Source organism: Harpia harpyja, chromosome 3, assembly GCF_026419915.1.
Source record: "Harpia harpyja isolate bHarHar1 chromosome 3, bHarHar1 primary haplotype, whole genome shotgun sequence".
In the NCBI taxonomy this organism is placed as follows: domain Eukaryota; kingdom Metazoa; phylum Chordata; class Aves; order Accipitriformes; family Accipitridae; genus Harpia; species Harpia harpyja.
The window spans coordinates 74,578,686-74,598,368 of NC_068942.1; the positions used below are offsets into that span (position 1 = coordinate 74,578,686).

The 19,683-nt window shown below is 44.7% G+C and overlaps 2 protein-coding genes across 6 annotated transcripts in view; one reads left to right on the forward strand and one right to left on the reverse strand.

Moving 5' to 3' along the window:
* Positions 1-19,683, reverse strand: part of BRF1 (BRF1 RNA polymerase III transcription initiation factor subunit) — a 178,306-nt gene that overhangs the window by 76,999 nt on the left and 81,624 nt on the right. For all 4 annotated transcript variants that reach the window (XM_052783394.1, XM_052783393.1, XM_052783395.1 and 1 more), the window contains 2 exons: positions 11,806-11,955; positions 10,108-10,201 (listed from right to left, as the gene is read on the reverse strand). In XM_052783394.1, coding sequence (XP_052639354.1) covers positions 10,108-10,201; positions 11,806-11,955 — 244 coding nt within the window. The remainder of the gene's footprint in view (positions 1-10,107; positions 10,202-11,805; positions 11,956-19,683) is intronic.
* On the forward strand, positions 14,926-18,427 carry BTBD6 (BTB domain containing 6). 2 transcript variants are annotated; one of them, XM_052783398.1, is made up of 5 exons: positions 14,927-15,528; positions 15,785-16,085; positions 16,336-16,426; positions 16,710-16,828; positions 17,037-18,427. In XM_052783398.1, exons 2-5 carry the CDS (start codon positions 15,874-15,876, stop codon positions 18,067-18,069), a joined length of 1,455 nt encoding a protein of 484 aa, XP_052639358.1. In that variant the 5' UTR covers positions 14,927-15,528; positions 15,785-15,873; the 3' UTR covers positions 18,070-18,427. The 2 variants fall into 2 exon arrangements, with proteins under 2 accessions (XP_052639357.1, XP_052639358.1); XM_052783397.1 differs by having other exon boundaries at positions 14,926-16,085.

Genomic DNA, 19,683 nt, shown 5'->3' on the forward strand with positions numbered 1-19,683 from the left:
GTATCTTTTCATATAACAAATTAGCTTTTGATTTATTAGAGTATGTAACGCACTTTTGTTGATAATCAAAGACTGAACAGAAATACCACAGCCCCTACGGTCAATTAAGTATAGACTGACAAAACTAAGATGAAAAACGCAGCTCATTCCTCCTGTCTCATTGCTTTTGTTATCAACAGTAACAACAAAACAGATTCCCAAACTAAAATATCTGCCATCATAGTTTAGGAGTATGCTAAAAAATATTCCTTATATGTTAGCATGATTAATTTATGCAAAGCAAATGTTAAAGTAACATATCTTCAGCAGACTGGAAGAGGGACAAGAAGTAATCTTCCCAGGACACACAGAAGCAGTAGTAAAACAAAGGGATCATCTGCACATTGCACAGATGGAATAGATGAATGCATGTAATTTTACAATAATACACTTTGTATTTGTTTAATGTTCACATTTTAACAGTTTCTATCTATGTGAGAGATAGGACTAGCTCCATGGGGAATTACCATGAAAGCAGCTGAATCTTTCAAAGGAACTGAATCTTAAATGAGACCATGTTGTCATAACTTCATCCACAAATTTCAGCATTTTATACAGGTGGTTGAGAATGAGCACATCCATTTTACAGATGGAGAAAGTGAGACAAAAGGTTAAGTACAAAGCCAGGTCAGGAAATGTCTGGCAGAATGCTTTTCTGACAGAAAGTGCCCTTTTAATAATATCAACATTTTCCATGGGAAAGAGGCAATGATGGGTCTGCAGCTGCTTCACTGGAATATTCCCATCTTCCAGAGGAAGCAAAGCTGAGAGCAGCTTCCATCTGCAGAGCTAGGAAACTAAAAACAGTGATTCAGTACTCCCAGCACAGGACCTTTCAGCATTTCTCCCCCCCTAAACACAGTCATGGTTTTCTCCTCTAGCTCCAATTGCAACAGAACTCCTTCCAAAGAAGGAATTTTCTCTAGGACAGAAATTCAGTTTCCAACTGACTCCAGGGTCAACGCCAAGAGCACAGGGCCACACTCTCCCTACATCTTCATCAGTACCTGTATTTCTTTTTTTATAAACTGAGGAGTAAGACAAGATAGCCCATACAAAGGGATGTAGGCATGCCACAACCTCAGGACACTTTGCCTGGAGACACCCTGCTCCCGGAGCACAGTCCACAGGCCATCTCATGCCGTGAAATGCTCAGGGAGAGCTGGGCACCTCTACGTAAAACCAACAGCAAGCAGCACACTGAGCCCAGGCATGGCTGTGCCGGACAGAATTAGTGCTGCTGAGGAGAAGAAAGCCTCTGAAATCTAGTCTCGCTTTTGGAGTTCAAGCATCTCCACAAAGCCCAAAATTAGGCATGTATTTGAGAGTGATTGACAGCCCCAAACCTTCCCTCAGAGTACCAGCGACCAGCTCCCTCCTCCTCTCTTTCAGATCAAATTGGAAAGGAGAGGAGGATGCTGTTGGCAGTAGCAGCACCCAGCTTTTAATTAACAGACTAGAAATCTTTCTCAGCGTTAACGGGCTTCCAGCGTGCATTACCCACCTTCCAGGAGGGAGCCTCATCTATCAGGCTAGAGGGAAAACCTGGTTATGGCACTGTTGTTATTATTTTAAATCAGGATTCACTTAATGCCAAGCCCATGTATCATTTTAGGAGCATGGATCTTCCCAGTCACCATCATTAAACTACAGTCATCCATCTCTCCACTTATGAATCATGCACTCACAGGTAGTCTCATTTCAGCAAGACTTTTCCTCCCAACCAGCCTCGCCTTGTTAAAATACTATTCTCCTCGCACTGTAAAAAGCCAACATGCACTTTGGCAAAGACGCCCAGTTTGTTTATCCCACACTTGCTCCGAGTTTGAGATGAGCGGCCAGACCCAGAGCCCAGCCAAAACCGCAACACCTCTGGGCATGTGGAGCAACGCAGAAAACACCAGCAGCAAAACCAGTCCCTCATGAAGCAAGGCTGGGGACGAGATGACCATGCTTGGGTTTCAGCACCTAACCCCATGCACGTCTCCTTGCGGACACCCGAGGCTCTGTCTGTCCCTCTCCTTGCCCACCGCGTAGTGTGACTCGCGTCACGTACCCTGCACCCGTCAGGCGTTAGCCCACGGGTGAGCCAACGTGCCGGCGGCCGGCACGAGCTTCAGCTCAAACGCCAGCTTCAGCCCCGAGCTACACAGCAGCACGGGTCTCTCCTAAGACCTTCAGTGCATCTGCACTAGGACGGGGCAGAGCTACGTCGTGTTTGCTGGTGGTGCTACCAAGGAGCTCAAACCCACAGCACAGCACGGTTCGACCATCCGACCCGGCCGCCAGCATCCAGTCCCATGCCCGCGCCCTCCTCTTCCTCAGTCCCGATCCAAGCCAAACGGGGTGAAGGCTGACCAGCCGGCAGTGAGGGCTGCCAGCGTGACAGTGTAGGTACAGCCTGGTGGCAAGCCCAGATTTAGAGAAGCACATTATTTCTTCACTTCTCAATGGTCTTAACTACAAGGCTCTAACCTTCCTCTTGAAATGAAGAACCATCCATCCCTGATGGTCAGGATCACAGCTTGAGCATCATCTCTGTGGGAGAGCGAGCTGTTCACTCAACATTTTTTCCTTTAACTTGATATAAATAAATACCTGCATTTGGCAACCACTTGCCTGCCTCAACATTTTACATTGGCTGATATCCTGTCTACATATTTTTAAACATATCTTTAATTTTATCCAGTGTTTGGACACATGCCACCAAGGCAACAAACTGATGCATGCAGCAGTCTACACCACATGAAACAAGGTAACATTAGTTTGGCAGCTAAGAAAAACTGACGCAACCGTAATTATAAGCACAATACTTTCAGGGGTGAGGGAGTGCCCTCACGAAAAAAAAAAATAGCTATGGGCTATTTTTTAAGTCCCACATAAAAATTATATCCAAGTTCATTTTGCACTTTTGTTACTCTAAAAAAATCTAATAAGAGTTGCCATTTCAAGTTATGCACAGAAGGAGGAAAATAAACAGATATACAAATTAAGATAATATTTCCTTGGCACACATTCAAAAGGGCTCTAAAAACTGAAATTTGGCAGACAAGTATTTTCTATTTATAGCCTAAGCAGAGGCAACCACTACAGCTCAGGCTAAGATTTAACTTCCAGTATAAACCCTCCTCTTACAGTTTCTCACAGCAAACTCTTTCAGGCAAATTCCTTTGGGAAGAAAAGTTGTTCCAGAGCTTGGTGTCATCTGCCCCTAACCCCAACCTTTTTTTTTTTTCAAAGAAAAATTTCCATGGCTTTTATTTCATCCATTTACGGACAAAACCACACCTCGTCTTCTGATAAAGCACTTTTGTGCACAAAACAGTAAACCAATTCTGTTCACACTTAATTTAGCTCCCAATAAGGGAAAATGGGTCAGTCATTTTGAAGTCACGAGCAATGTTTTTTTTACTTTGTTTTGTTTCAGGGACACCATCCAGTGAAGACTTATGAATCCAGTCTACAGCCAAGGCAAAAAAAAAGACTCCTGTGTGCAGCTAGTTGCTCAGTTTTAATGTTTAATTGAAATTCTGCAGCAGTGGGGTACGACAAAGCACATAAAACAACAAGGTCTTCTGGATTCCAACTCACAATGCTTCCGGAGTCCATGTTCAAAGTCCAAGAGGGACTTCTAAGCAGAGATCATTAGGAAAAGCCATGGTGTCCTCCTACGTATACACAATCAGCATCTAGCTCTAGAAAGCAGGCAGCATAAAGCAGAGGTATCTTGTGCTGGACCTCTATACAGAAGGGCTAACAAATGACAAGTTCAGAGACAATCGTTTTTTTAAAGAGAGAACATGAAATTTAGCCTGAGCAGTCAGCTTTTAAGTTGCCTTTTGTGAGAGGTCTTTTTAAAGTACTTAAAATATTTTATTAAAGGATTAAAAAAAGTACTAAGCTGAATATTGGCGTATTGTTAGCAGAAATACATTAAAAAAACTTTATTGCAAGATAAACTGGTGGTGGTAATTAAATTCCCCTGATTTTTTCCCAAATTAACAATATAATTAAAACCCTAAATAATAACTTACATGATATCTACATAACCTTAACTGTCATATCAATTACAAACATCCTAGTAATAGATCAGCTGATTTGACAACTCCAACATTTGCAAACTCTGGAAAGTAAGGGATTTACTTTCATATCTTAGTGAAGTACCAAAATATTGCAGTATATCCCCACTGTTTTAACTTAACATTCATCAGTGCTGCCTGCCACTCTAAACCTGTGCACTCACTCGTAGGAGAGAAGTTCAGAAATCACACTGATGTGGCAAACCATCACTATTTTTCACATTACAAATGTAACAGTCTATTGCATCATCCTTGTCTCCCCATTTTTTTCCAAGCCATACAATGTTTATGCATGAACTATTCATGGAAGTATGTAAACACATACCCTAAAAGTGATACTTAATACAGAACATGTATCAGAAATAGTTATTAAATGCTTCCTACATGACATAAAAAAAAGTTTTCCAGTATCCACCACTATGTAAATAAACAGAAGTGTAATCTCCTTATATGTAATCACTGTACATATATATAATTTTACATAATTTATGGTGCTCATTTGCTGGCAACTCACCGTCGTTTTCTAAGTATTAAAGAATAGATGCCTTGAAAGATTTATTGTACTAAATAAAACCATCCTTTAGAATTAGTTGCCTTTACTTGCTCACACCAAAACAAAGACTTAAAATTATGACAAATTCATCAGAATAAATTTTAAAGCCCTGATTCTGCAAACATTTACACATGGGGTTAACTCAGGTTAACACTTGTGCGCACGGTTAGCCCGCCAATAATCCCACTGACAGACCTCCCTGGCCATCCCATAAGTCCAACAGCCTAAAGCACCTGGAATTTTTTGTTCTTGGGGTTTTTTTCCCCGTGTCCTGGTTTCAGCTGTAATAAAGTTAATTTCTTCCTAGTAGCTGGTATAGTGCTGTGTTTTGGATTTAGGATGAGAATAACATTGATAACACACTGATGTTTTAGTTGTTGCTAAGCAGTGTTTACACTACATCAAGGACTTTCCAGCTTCTCACACTGCCCTGCCAGCAGAGGCTGGGAGTGCACAAGAAGTTGGGAGGGGACACGGCCGGGACAGCTGACCCAAAGGAGCCGAAGGGGTATTCCATACCATATTACATCATGCCCAGTACATAAACTGGGGGAAGTTGGCCGGGGGGCACCATGGCTCGGGGATTGGCTGGGCGTCAGTCAGCAGGTGGTGAGCAACTGTATTGTGCATCACTTGTTTTGTATATTCTTCTACTACTACTACTACTATTATTATTATTATTGTTATTCCTTCCTTTTCTGTCTGATTAAACTGTCTTTATCTCAACCCATGAGTTTTACTTTGTTTTTTCCCTAATTCTCTCCCCCATCCCACTGGGTGGGGGGAGGGAGCGAGCGGCTGTGTGGTGCTTAATTGCCAGCTGGGGTTAAACCATGACACCCTGATTCAAGTGTTCACACCACACTAATGAAACGAAATGCTTTAGCATTCCTTAAAATTTTGTTTCATTAGCATGGTTCCTCCACTGTGGTCTGTCAAAAACACTCTATGATCTCCTGGAAAAGAAAAATAGCACGCTGCTTGATTTCTTAACAGCCGCTCAGATGAGGAAAGTCAAACAGAAAAATCTGTTTACAAGATCTAAGCCCGAGTTAGTGCTAACAAGTTAATTATTGTTTCAAAAGTAACAGACACCAAGTAAGTTCGAAATTACATTTTTTAAATAAGTATGAAGTACTAAAATATATCAGGAATCTAATTAATGTATTAGCTTACTAGCTGTATAGAAGCGGGATTTATAAAAAGGAACATTGCCTGTGAAATTGGATTCCTCAAAAATAAAACCTTTTTTTCATTAAAACAGGCAATCCAACTTACAAAGGTATGCAATACCAACCCACATGGATCAAGTTGTATTTTACTCGCCATACTAGAAAGATTTCTAGAAATCATCTCTAAGCCACTTGAAATTATTTAACTGGAGACATAAAGTATTTTTCAATTTACTTTCTTTCATAGCTTGTCACAACAGCGGCCAGTGAAGGAGCTTCATGGCTGCTGAGCTGAGATCAGAGCAGACACCACCACAAGCTCTTTTACACGAAGTAACTTCCCCAGTTTTCTGAAAACTTCTCTCCATACCACACTTCAACCAAGAGCACTTACACAGCTCTGACGTGCTGAGCATCCTCGAGCACTTACACAACTCTGACATACTGAGCATCCTCTACCCTTCTCCATGCTCAAATACCTTAGGTAAACAGTTCTCACTTAATTCAGCAGATACCTTTCACAGGATTTTAGCACGGCTTTACTTGGATCACAGCCAAACACAGACTTCTTCATGCCCTTCCCTTCAGTCCTAGCCTTGATACAGCTTTGGTATTTTGGAAAACGTAACCTCACAGCCACCTCACAGCCACACATGACCCCGTTACCTTCTCTTCCCATCCCCACTCTGGACTCATATCGACTTGCTCCTCACTTTGCCTGCTCTCACAGACATCCAACCGGCTTGAGACTGCACTGGGAGCTTGGACGTGAAGTTTATGTGAGCTATATATTGCAGAAATGAAAATAAGAAAAGCTGCGGGCAATACATTTATCTCTATGCATGAATCTCTAATTTTTCCAGAAAATTACCAACGCAGTCATTGAAAGAGCTGTAGCTGGGTCCCCAGGATATGAGCAAAGGACCGACCCCATTTATGAAAGTCCCTGCAGCATCTCCAACTGGTAAATGGAGTTCCTGTGTAACAATTCTTGTCTTCCCCCAAAATGCTATTTTGTTGTGAGAAAAAACATTCACCTCAAAAATGAGCCCTTTAAACCCATTCTGGTCTTTCATTCCAATTCCTTCTAAATGAAGCTTTACTTCTTCTGAAGTTCATCACAAACAGGGTTTTTAACAGATAGTACTTTATGGAACTGAGAAGAAATATTTTTTATGTAAAAAGCAGCTCAATTTAAAGATAAAGAGAGTAAGCCAAAGAAGTAAAATGCAAGTGTTAACAAAGATAAGCTGAGGTTTTTTTATTTCTATTGAAGAAGTGCCTAAGATCTTCAAACAGGCATAAGGGCCACACAGTATTAGATAATGCACAATGGACAAATATCACAAAAATTATTCTCACTGCAGATAAGACAGAATTTAGTATGCAGAGAAAGTATGCAATAGGTGAATAAACAGATGAAGGGGCAGAGTATGTAAAGGTTAAAAAGGCAGCAGCGAAGACAGGTGCATTGAACACAGGCACAAATGTGAGGATTAAATGAAATAAAAGGCTTGGGTTTATTAAAAGTTAATTTCTGCTATCTCCACAGATGATTACACAGAAAATAACAATTTGACTAATTAGTTAATATTTGTACAGTACTTTGAATATATAAAGTGATATATAAGTTAATATCATTTCAATTAGACTGGAAATGAGATAGAATTATCAGTGCATTTATTAATATTTAATACATTCACTTTCAACAACAGCAACAAGCTTTACATTTTAATTGTGTGCTTCAAAACACAAAGCTAGAAGGCCCTGTGAAGTAACTACAAAGTTTTCTTGCCAAGATCCTACCAAAACCCCACGCATATTAAAAATAAACACACACTAGTTTTTAACCAAACAGATGGCTAAATTAAGAACTCTTGATTCGAGGATGAGTGACAGGGTCCACGCACCATGCTTTGTCACTTTTTCCTTCCAAAACAGATTCCCTTGATGATCAGGTCACTCATTTTTATGACGTGAAGGTACGTCACATTTTTGTGAACCTCCTCCTGAGAGCTGCTCCTCCGGTACACAGCAGTGAAAGAGGCGATAGACCACAGGCACGTAGGGCTTGGTGCTCTCCAGCTGATGAACAACAGGGTGAACTAATCCCCTCTTACACAGTCACATCAGCTGCATTGCAAAGGATCAGAAATAGTGCCCTTCTTAGGGAAGGGCTGCCACCCCCCTGCTGAGGGTCTTCCCAAAACAGGAAGCCAAACAGGGCTTGCTTAAAAAGCGTCACTCCCGCATCCTCAGCCAAGCCACTGATCAACACAGCCCCGTCCCCCCCAGGCTGCCAGGCTGCCTCCACGAGGCACCTCATGTCGATGCCGTCCCTTCCCTTGCAGATTTCTGCCACGGAAGTCCATCGGCACCAAAAGCAAATTCGGCTTCCAATGGTCTGTGCTTCCCCAGGAGCCATGTAGCCAACTGGGAGCTAAATCAAACCGTACAGCGGAACCTGCAGGCTGGAAGTTTCAGCTTTATCTGGACTCCTGTTCAGTTTCACTTCAAGAGCTGTCAGGACAAAGCCATCACCAGTGAGCGTAGCATCCAACGCCACCCATCAATGAGGGTTCACCCAACCACACTCAACACCTTCACAACGCACAGAGCAGCAATAGCTCTTCACAAACCAGAGTAACTATAGCAATAATTGAAATAAAGCTGTACATCAAACTGAGAAGCAAAGAAATTTTTAAGAACGTGAAACAGGTTCTTGTTAATTTAGACAACTTCTACTTGATGGCATTTTGAGAGGAATTCTTGAAAGAAGAGGAAAAAAAATGGAGTGCAGAGTTATTCAAAGGTATTTTTTTTATTTGTCTTCGTTAAATACTATATAACATGCTCTTATTTGAAAAACATCAATCAAATTTATAGATTCATGATAAATAGTTGTAATTATAGCTGCCTGAAAATAATTCAGCTGTCACATTTACCCTGTCAAAGTAAATAACGCTGTCATTTTAGTTGATGTGTGTGACTTGAGTAAACATTTCAAAGCATGAATTTTGAAGTAAGATTTCTTCGCTTGAAACAATTGCTCAAATTAATTTTCCTTCCAACTCTAATTTATTATGCTTATTTTCTTAGTAAGAACAAACTCTTTAACTATTTAACTAAAGCATCTTGAAGTAGATTGTGGGTGCATACATCATTAATCATACAAAACACATACTAAAACACATGACCTGTTGACAAGATAAAAAAAGTGGCATTTGTACTGCTCCATCCTTATAGTTGTAGTACCTTGAAGCACTTCAAACACTTTAAATTTATCCCTATACCATACACGCATTGTAGGGAAATAGCATCACTCCTGTTCCACAAATGAAGATCTGGGGAAAAATATTTTTCACAATGAAGAAGTGAGCATTATTAACAAGTATTAGACTCGGCTGGATGTGCTTAAGCTGGTCTCAGTGAGATGGAGAGAAAGAGACATGCCAGGGGAGCTTTCTAAAGACAGACCTTGGTGGAACAAACTTCAGAATATATTGGTGGTAGAAAAATTTCCAACTGAGGGCAACAGAAAGCATGGTATTTCACAGTTAGGTCATTTTTTTACTGAACCTACGGGAAAGAAAATGTTACAACTTTTCAAAACTAAAATGAGGGAAACAGGGTGACTGCTTACTTCATCAAAATATGGAAAATACTACTAGATCTTCAAAAAAAAAAAAAACATGTCAAAAGTACTTGGGAAATTCCCACTTTCAGGCTCATATTCTGCTGTTAATTCCACTTTGGACCCCTCCAGTGAACTTACCATTAGACGCACTGCGCTGTCTTCTATTTATTAGCAGTGCAACACTATCAAAAATGAACATTTCAGCAAAATATTTTGAAAAGTTCTGTTCAATAACAGCTAAAGGATGAGACTTTTCAGCACTGTATTCTAGATTAATGAAAAAAAAAAATCCCACAGTACACCCTCAGCTTTGAGAATCAATCAATTATTTCTTCTGAGGACATGACAACACTGTTAACGCTTCTGACACAACGTTTTTTTGCCTTCAACTCTTCACCTGTTAAATGGGCACAGTGCTCCTTACCATCTTTGCTAAGCATGTGAGGCCTTACATAAGAGACAGGTGTTAGTACTTAAAAATGACCCGCTAAAACATGTTGTACTTATTTTATTCTTGGCACTTCTGAAAAGGAAAAGAACCTGGTTTTCTCCGATATACATTCATTTTAGACTACACCACTTTTCAGTACTGTAAACGAAAGATAAAAGCAGTAAGACTGCACTGACCTTTTCCTTAATGTAGACTCACAAACCTTGACCACCCTGATGACCTCTTTAACAGTACGTCGGAAATCATGCATTCTTGCTGCCACTAGCAGAGCTAGAGAATAAGCAGAGAAAGTCAATGTCAAAAAGAGGAAAATTTCCCAAAGAAAAGCAGAAAACAAATAACTATACCCTCTCTTTGTCCCTGCCTTCAGCTAAAGACCTGTAAATGCTTGTGCTCAGCTGCGTCCCTGGATACAGGTGATTGACTTGACTTCAGAAACTTTGCTCCCTAGCCAATAAAGCTGATTGCAAATTGCACCTGAAAAATCCTATGCTTTAATATTTGGGAAACCATGGTCAGCTACTTAAAATATACATCTCATTGATCATGTATTTTCGAAGTTATCATCTTTTTAGCAGAATTTACTAATCCTGAATAAAAAGGTCTCTAGTGAAACGCTGAATCTGCTTAAGCTGTTATCCTCACCGCTGTCACCACTATCACTGTCTTGCTAGTGCCCAAATGCTCTCCTGCAAGACCCTCTATACAGCTAGATAACTAGTACTGGCTGCATTTACATTAGTGTGTTGAGTCAGAGCACTAGCTCCGTTTTGAAGCATCACACCTACTCATCGTGCAGTGGCTCAGTGCGCAGAACAGTTTTAAGCATGCAAAAGTGCTTCCTTTCAGAGGAAACCAAACCAGAGCTCCACTTCAGGTGTACGTTTAAAGTGCTCCAGTTCCTAGTGGGAACATCAGGGGTTGAACTAACAGCTAGTCCTTCAAACAACGTGTGACGCAGACATTTAGGCCAGGGAACCAAACTAAACCCAGTCCACGGTACACCACATGAACTGCATATTGCATGGATGGATGTAGGGCACTCAGCACCACCTGCTTCAATCTATTGATCCATGTCTGTTGAATCAAATTACTTCCTCGTGTGGATATAGTCTATGTAGTGAATCAAAGACCAGGCTGGTCTCCCGGAGTCTGTACTCAAATTTTTAGCAAGGTGCAATAAGCAAGTACTATTAACAAAGAGGCTAGAAATTTCAAGAAGATTGCATAGGCCTGGGTTCCCTAAGGTTTGAGCGCTATTTCTCATTCCAGCATGCACATGTAAGATCTTTTAAATAAAATAAAGCACATACATGAACTCTGTGACTATCTACGCTCTTCGTTACTCTGACCTCACCGGCTGGTACTGACTACCTTTCAACCTAGCCCTCCCAAACTGGTAGGTTTTTTGTAGGCATCATGACAGCAATGGATCTTGAAAAAGATGAAGAAGGAGAGGAAAATAATTTCACAGAACAGGTCAAAGAGGGCATTTCTTGCATAAGACACTGTGTAAAGACACAAATCAAAGCGCTTGCACTAATGGTGTCATTTTAGCTGACAAAAAAACCTTTTAGCAGCTAGAGCTTGCAGAGAGTGTGGGCGAGAAGAGCACCAGAAAGGAGGTTAAAAAATCCAAAAAGTGAGATACAAAGGATCTAAGCAAGTAATGTAGGAGCAAGGGCGAAAATGAAGTTTGAGTTCCAGAAACTATTTCTGTGAAGACCTATATAATCTGTAGGTGCCTGACAGCACGAAACCCAGAGAACATGGCATCCCCAAGGAAATGAGAAAGTCCTCATTTGTTCCCAACTCCCAGACTCTCCTGTCCAACCCACTGCGGGGGGAAGCAATACACCCAGTGTCTCACATACCTGCTCCGCAGAGCCCAGAAGGCCGGCGGCCGGTGTGCATCCAGTCCCGCTTCATTCTCTGCAACAGCCTTAGAGCCGTCATGGACACCTCGTGGTTCTTATCCCCAAACTCAAGCATGTGTGCAAAACGAGGAATATATAAACACGGATCTGCAACAGAAAGTAATACAATTATTTCTAATCCTAACCTTTGATTTAGGAAACGCAGTACTTGAGCAGCAGTACTGCAAGGCTGTCACTGTTGGCTTGGTTCACGTCTCGGCAAACAACATGGACTGTGCTGCTGGGCCAGATCCTCTGATCACTAAGCTTTAGAAGCACCTTTTTAGTTAAGCTAAACCAAAATCCTTTCTTGCTTTATAGACAAGAGACCTTTAAAGCACTGCACGAAGTTTTTCTTACATGCTTTTCAGGGTCCAAGGCTGCACATGCTGACTCCGACACATGAGCAGTGTTACGGCTATCAGTGAAATTATGCACAAAGCTTTTGCAGAATGAGGACATAACATACAACGCTTTTGTAAAATGAGGACATAACTTAGACCCAAAACTTTTAACATCTCCTGCAAAGTAACATATAAGGTAACTTGCATGTGTCATCTCACACCTAACTACAAACTAAGCTTTGAAAGAAATTTGTTTGCTTAAAATCCCATGTCCCTAACAAAAGTCTACTTACACCTTCAAAGTTAATTCCAGCTCCTTCTCAGTCTCGTATTCCAACAACACAGAACACTGTTTATTACAGATCCTAAGACATACTCTCCATTGGCATAAATTGCTGGAACCTAATTAACGTCAACAGTGCTATGACAATTTACATCAGCCACGGATCTGCCTTCAGATGTATAAACTTATTTCAAGTGTTGGTGTTATCAGCTTCAAACTAACCGAAATATGTCAGTACAGGTTGTGCTTTTCCTAAACCCATTTATAATTTATCAAACCATCTTGTAAAAGCTACACTTAACACATGTTTACTCTTATTTGAGGTATCAATTTCTCATTTCCTGCCAGCCTTTTATCACTGGACCAAAAATCCATGATGTATGGTAAATTGTTAACTATTAGTCTCAACTCAATTTCCTTAGCTGATCCCCTATGTGGGTACTTAAACTGATAAAGATGAAAATTCAGCTTGAAACACTGGAACAATCTTACGGATTTACAATTAATCAAAGCAGTTTCATTTAGCACCAAGTTCTAACAATGATGCCCTGTTGCTATCCACAATTACCGAGATCACACCGTAGGTGATTACGCCTGTCAGCCCTGCAGAAGCATTTAAATGAAAGCATTTATCAAGCAAAAACTTCCAAAGACGTCTCCCCCAAAACTGAAGAAATGCCAGAGCGCAGTCACCTCCTAAACATGACCCTAAAAATCAAAAGTTTAGGGAAGATTAACTGATCCCCATGACTCTTAAGGGCAGTTGTTCTGCGTTTCCAAGTATGATTTTATAGAACTGTACTCAACAGAAATGACCAATTCCAAAATACAACAACAACAAAAACACCCTTTCAGAAGTAATAGCCTGAGATTCAACAGACATTTAAACTTTCCTCTTTGCGCTACAGAAACGTGTGTGATGTTACAAAGAAATGCCCAGTTTGCTTTTCCATCTCTTCTTATCTGGAGAGGGCCCAAGTTCAGCTCCTCTGGCCACTGGAGGGGAGCAGAGCAAGGCAATTCACAGCTTTTTCTTCTGACCCCAGTTTCGGAAGCATTTACACATTCGCATTGTAGCTGTTCAGACATTTCTGCTGGCATTCATGCCCACAGGTCATTTGACAAAACATCGCACATCGTTAATTTAAATTCTGAAGCTACCAAACAGCCAGAAAATGAATATACCGGTGGGTTTTAAGCGAAAAGCCTCAAAGAGGCCATAAATAGCTAGAAAGTAATACTACCAATATATAAATTAAATGCAGGGCCAAGGTTAACATAAACATGTCCTGCATGGATGCAAACATTTAAAAAAAAAAAACATAGTAATTTTGAGAAGTTGTAAAACCCAAACACGTTGATTCCTTCCACGGGTACTGAAGAAGCACCGAGTCCCCTCTGCCTTCAGGGAGACACCTGGGACTGAAACCCTTGCACAGGAGCGAGCAAGTTCCAAGTGGGGCAAAACCCGTCGGTTTTCCTGAACGGTGACTGCGGGGGCCGTGAAGCAGATAGACGAAAAACTTCATTTTAGTTTTTAAGAAGGGAGCATCTGTTTTTCTGAAGCCCTTCCCTTCTCTCCCTAGCCCACTCACGACTCGGACTTTTGGAAGAACACCGATACCACGTAGGCATTAACGGAAATATAGAGAAAATTCTCGGAAACTGTTTAAAAGAGTGACTTCCCCACCAAAACAACTACACCGGGACAGCAGGCCCGAGGAGAGGAGCCGGTGCCGTGCCCCGCTGCCAGCCCACCCCCACGGGAACAGGAACGGACACGGGGGGGACGGGGTGGCGGCCGAGGGGGGGTCAGTCCCCGCTGAAACACCCGCGGAAGGCGGGCGGGGGCCCGGACCCGGAGGGCCCGCACAACCGGGGCGCGGCGGCGGCTTGGGGGCTGCGAAAAAAAGGGGACGAAAAAAACCCCTGCGACTTTCCTTGACTTAAACCAATTCCGCCCCGGCCGTGCCCCCAGCGCCCGCAGCCGCCCCAGGCGCCGGCCCCGGCGGTGCAGCGCGGCGGCCCGGCTTCCCCCGCGCAGCTGCGCGGCGGCGGCGGCGGCGGGGGGCTGTGCGCGGCGCTGCGCGGCGCTGCGGCGCCCCCGCCCGGGCCGGCCGGGAAAGGCGGTGGGCGCCCGGGGCCGCCCGCCCCGCCCCGCTCCGCTCCTCCCCGCCACGGGAGCGCGGAGCTTCCCCCCGCCGCCGGCTGGGCCGGGCTCAGCGGCGCTCGGCGCTGCGCACGTACCCGCGCCCCCGTGCCGGGGCCCGCCGCCGCGGGGCGCAGCGCCCCCGGGCGGGCGCGGCGAGGGGCGGGGCACACCGCGGGCCGCGGAAGACTGACACCACAGCGGGGCGGGGGGGCGGCTCCCCCCGCCGCGCCCCGGCGTTCCCCATTGGCGCGGGCGGCCGTGACGCGCGGCGCGGCGGCTGCCTATTAGGGCGGGAGGCGGAGGCAGGGCCCGGCAGAGCCGCGCCGAGCCGCATCCCGCCGCTGCCGCCGCGAGGGGAGCGCCGAGGGCAGCGCCGCCCGCCCGCCCGCCGCGGAGGAGCCGGGGCGCCCCGCGGCCAGCAACGCCCCCGACGCGGGCGGGAGGTAGCGCGGAGGAGCAGCGCCGTGTGGCGGCGGCCGCCGCGGGGAAAGGAGGAAAGTTGGTGCGAGCGGCGGGGAGCGGGGCCGCCCGGGAACGGGACTGCAGAGAGCCGCCGCCTCGGCCCGGCGCGGCCGCCGCGGATGTGCCCCCGCCGGTCGGGGAAGGACGGAGCGGAGCGCGGTCGCTGGCAGCGGGGATCGGGCGGCTGGCTGCGCTTCACCCTCGCCGGGCTGCTGCACTCGGAGGATTTGTGGATTGACTCTCGCTCCTGACCCACCGCCTCGGCTGGATTTGTGGGGTTTTGTTGCTGGATTGTGGCTTGGCTTTTTTTTTTTTTTTTTTTTTTAATTATTTTTCTCTGCTCTTTCCTCGGGGGAAGGAACTGCCTGCCAGCCCCGCTCGGGTTCCCCACTGCAATCGTGGCAGTGCCGTGGAGGCTGGGAGCCCCCCTTCGAGCCAAGGTGAGCGCTGGCACCGATCCGATACATCAGCATCCCTTTCCCCCCGGAAAGGTGCGTCGGGCTTGTAACCAAAGAGCGCGCACACACACCAAAAAAAAAACAAACCAAAAGCCGCCCTGCATCTAGAAGCGTACAAAATACCGAGCTAGTGGGACTCGCATTTGGGATTTGTTAGTTCTCTTGCTCATGCCACTGCCCCATGGTTGCCTCAATGGCAGGATCATGAAGTGTTTGACTTTTTTTCTTCTGCTTCCAGAGACCTTAAAGAAGTCCAAAAAGAGCGTGAGGTCAAACGCCAAGGTGCCAGGATGCTATGAGATAGTGCCCCTGTCCCTGAAGAAGAAGATGGCTGCAGAACTTTACCCTGCCAGCACCAACACCAACATCGCAAACAGTAACGCCGCCGCCGCCGCCGCCACCGCTGCCAACAGCAAGAAGAACGCCCTGCAGCTCCAGCAGAGCGCCCAGCCGCCCCCGCCGCCCCAGCTCCAAAACCTCAACAACAACAACTTGGAGAGCGCCAACTGGCAGTCCTTCCATCCCACGCTGCGGGAGAGGTAAGGGCCAGGCCCCGCCGGACCCTCCCCGGGAGGGCGGGTGGGAGCGGCGCCCGGCCCCGTGGCACCTGCGCCGAGGCCAGGCGTGAGGGCTGGGCCGCCCCGGGACGGGACGGGACGGACCCACGGGGGACGCCGGCGGGAGGCTCGGGCGGCTGCGTGCCGGCGGGGCTGGGGCAGCAGGTGAGGGAGGGGCTGCCCGTGGCTAACGGGGCTTCTCCCCTGCCCCGTCCCGTCCCCTCGCTTGCAGGAACGCGCTGATGTTCAATAACGAACTCATGGCTGACGTTCACTTCATCGTGGGCCCGCCAGGGGCATCCAAGAAAGTTCCTGCCCATAAGGTTTGTGCAGATCATTTTTGGCTTTTTAATACTGCTGTGCATATCGCCCTCTTCCCCTGCCTTCCGACTAGGTTCCTTTCCCCCCCCCCGCCCCCCCATTACAGCTCTTGTCTAATCCCAGAAGTAGTTCACATACAGTGCAATTACAGGGAACAGTCTGAGACAGTCTTCTGCCTCCACTGCAGCTTTTAACTTTCCCTAAGTGTAGCTCTTATCAAAAGCCAGCACACTCAGCCATTACCAATACGTATTACTGAGGCTTCTCTCTCTCTTTATTTTCCAGTATGTTTTGGCAGTTGGTAGCTCTGTCTTCTATGCTATGTTTTATGGCGATCTCGCAGAGGTCAAATCTGAAATCCATATACCAGATGTGGAACCTGCAGCCTTTCTAATCCTATTAAAGTAAGTGGCCACTACAAGTCTGCTAATTACATGGACAGAATCAAAGTAGCTTATAAAATACACATTTCCTAATTGGTATTGTGCAATACGCACTTATTACTGTCTGCTTCATGTGCTGACAAATACTGAATGTCAAATTCTCTGCCAGCAAAGATGACTGTAGATCAGTCTTTCACGGCCTATATTTTTTTTTTTTTCCCCCATCTAGATACATGTATAGTGACGAAATAGACCTGGAAGCTGACACAGTTCTGGCGACGCTGTATGCTGCCAAGAAGTACATCGTGCCGGCCCTAGCAAAGGCTTGCGTCAATTTTCTGGAGACCAGTTTAGAAGCAAAGAACGCTTGTGTCCTGCTGTCTCAGAGCAGGCTCTTCGAGGAGCCAGAGCTGACACAGCGCTGCTGGGAAGTGATTGATGCTCAAGCAGAAATGGCACTGAAGTCAGAGGGCTTCTGTGAGATAGATCAACAAACACTAGAGATCATTGTAACCCGGGAGGCACTCAACACCAAGGAAGTGGTAGTTTTCGAGGCCGTTCTCAACTGGGCAGAGGCTGAATGCAAAAGGCAAGGGCTGCCGGTTACGCCACGCAACAAGAGGAGTGTATTAGGAAAAGCTTTGTACTTGGTGCGGATTCCCACCATGACGTTGGAAGAGTTTGCCAACGGAGCTGCCCAGTCTGACATCCTCACCCTTGAGGAAACTCACAACATATTCCTATGGTACACGGCTGCAAATAAACCCAAACTAGAGTTTCCACTGACAAAAAGAAAAGGACTCGTACCTCAGCGATGCCATCGGTTTCAGTCATCTGCGTACCGCAGCAATCAGTGGAGGTACCGAGGGCGATGTGACAGTATTCAGTTTGCCGTAGACAAACGGATATTTATAGCAGGACTGGGATTGTATGGGTCAAGCTGTGGCAAAGCTGAATACAGCGTCAAAATCGAACTGAAGCGCTTAGGAGTTGTCCTTGCTCAAAATCTGACAAAGTTTACCTCCGATGGCTCCAGTAACACTTTCTCTGTGTGGTTTGAACACCCTGTGCAGGTCGAGCAAGACACGTTTTACAATGTAAGTGCTATTCTTGACGGTAACGAACTCAGTTACTTTGGGCAAGAGGGAATGACTGAAGTGCAGTGCGGGAAAGTGACCTTCCAGTTCCAGTGCTCCTCGGACAGTACTAATGGAACCGGAGTACAAGGAGGACAAATACCTGAGCTCATTTTCTATGCATGATGCATTTCACCTTGATTGTATTCCAATACTGCGATGATGCACATTAAGGGATTTTTCAGTTTTACTACGAACTTTGCAGCGGTATGGAATGTTACGCTACTTACCTATCTGCTACATCAGGCTATACAAATAAGTGAAGGAATGCTCTTGAATTTAATCTTATTTTATTTATTCATAAGCTATTTGACTTAATTATTAAGACTGCAACAAGCAGAAAAATGTTAAATTTTGCACGTACTGTGCATTTATTTTGTATATAGATAACTAACTTGCAGACTGCAGCTGACTTAAACAGAATGTTCTAAACTAGAGCAGTTTATGAATCTGTGAAATATAAAACATTTTTACTTGCCCTAAATCCTGCGTACTTGATTATTGCTGATCTTATGGCTTGTGTCTGTTAATTCATCTATAGTACAGTTAACAGGGGTGATGATACTGTAGTCTGTCCACTGTGTGCATCGACGCAGGGCCTTAGCTATCACTGCAAATACGAAGGTTCCCTTGCCTGGTAACTGAGACTATCCATCAGCAGCCTTTATTTTCCTTCACGAAAAAGGGAGCTGACATATGTGGAAGCTCAGGGGTTTTTGTGTGTTGCCTAACCTGAAGATAGACAAACAATGAGTGTTATCAAAGTTGATCAAAATCATCCTGTGGTTATATCTGAAAGCTTCTAATGCCCATTCACACGCATCATCTGTGTTAACCTCCAGCCTTCCCAGCAAACAGCAACACTGACTCTTGCACCTGTCAAACTGCACCCCACTTGAATGGCCAGAGTCAAGACATACGGATGAAGCTTAATGCAGTGACAGGCTTCATCACAGATTTAGCCCAGAGCTGTAATACCGGCAGCCACTATCTAAATATACATCCCATCGTCACATTTAGGAGCAGACATGAGAGAAATACTTGTAGTATGTTCTTTAAGTTCACTCAAAATTACTAATTAGAAACAAGCCACTTTAAATAAAAGCTGCTGGATCTTTCCTCCCCCTCTATTTTTTTTTTTTTCTAAAAACGGAGTCCCATCCACTATCAGCAGTCATTTTAGAGCTAGTACCCCTAACTTTTATCACTCTGAGAAAAGTAGGTGGTTTTTCTCAAGTGTCTGACAATCACTACAGATGAGCCAATTAGAAATACGTACTGTTTTTTATAAATCTCACTTTGCATAACGACCTCGGAAGGAATACTCAAACAGCAGTCTAAACCAGGATTTTTTCTGATGTTTAACAAGTACCTCTACCTTTAAATTAGAAGGGTTTTCTCTTTTCCTAAGCTGCATTAATTTTCACCTTGAAACTAAGCTGCAATACAAATTCTGTCTGTTCTCTCTCTCTCAAAAAAAAAAAAAAAAAGGTAATGAAAAATAAGAAGGCAACTGAATTATTGAAAACAAGAACTTTTTACCAGACATCAGGCTACGCTAACGAAGCCAGCACACCACGATGGCTGGTAGCTGTGCACTGCCACATACTATCTGGACGCTGTTACGATGGTGCTCAGTATGTGAGCTGCTGGTTCTCTTGCTGCAAAGGCAGGCAGATATGTGCCCAGCTGAGTACATCTGAAGGGGCACGCATGTGTTGTTCTTGAACACAAAGGCAT

What these genes read in the sequence shown, in the direction of transcription:
- BTBD6 (XM_052783397.1), top strand. Translation starts at nt 15,715, where the DNA reads ATGCCACTGCCCCATGGTTGCCTCAATGGCAGGATCATGAAGTGTTTG. An exon ending in CATCCCACGCTGCGGGAGAG is followed by an intron (nt 16,086 to 16,335) that starts GTAAGGGCCAGG and finishes CCTCGCTTGCAG; the next exon opens with GAACGCGCTGATGTTCAATA. An exon ending in GCCTTTCTAATCCTATTAAA is followed by an intron (nt 16,829 to 17,036) that starts GTAAGTGGCCAC and finishes TCCCCCATCTAG; the next exon opens with ATACATGTATAGTGACGAAA.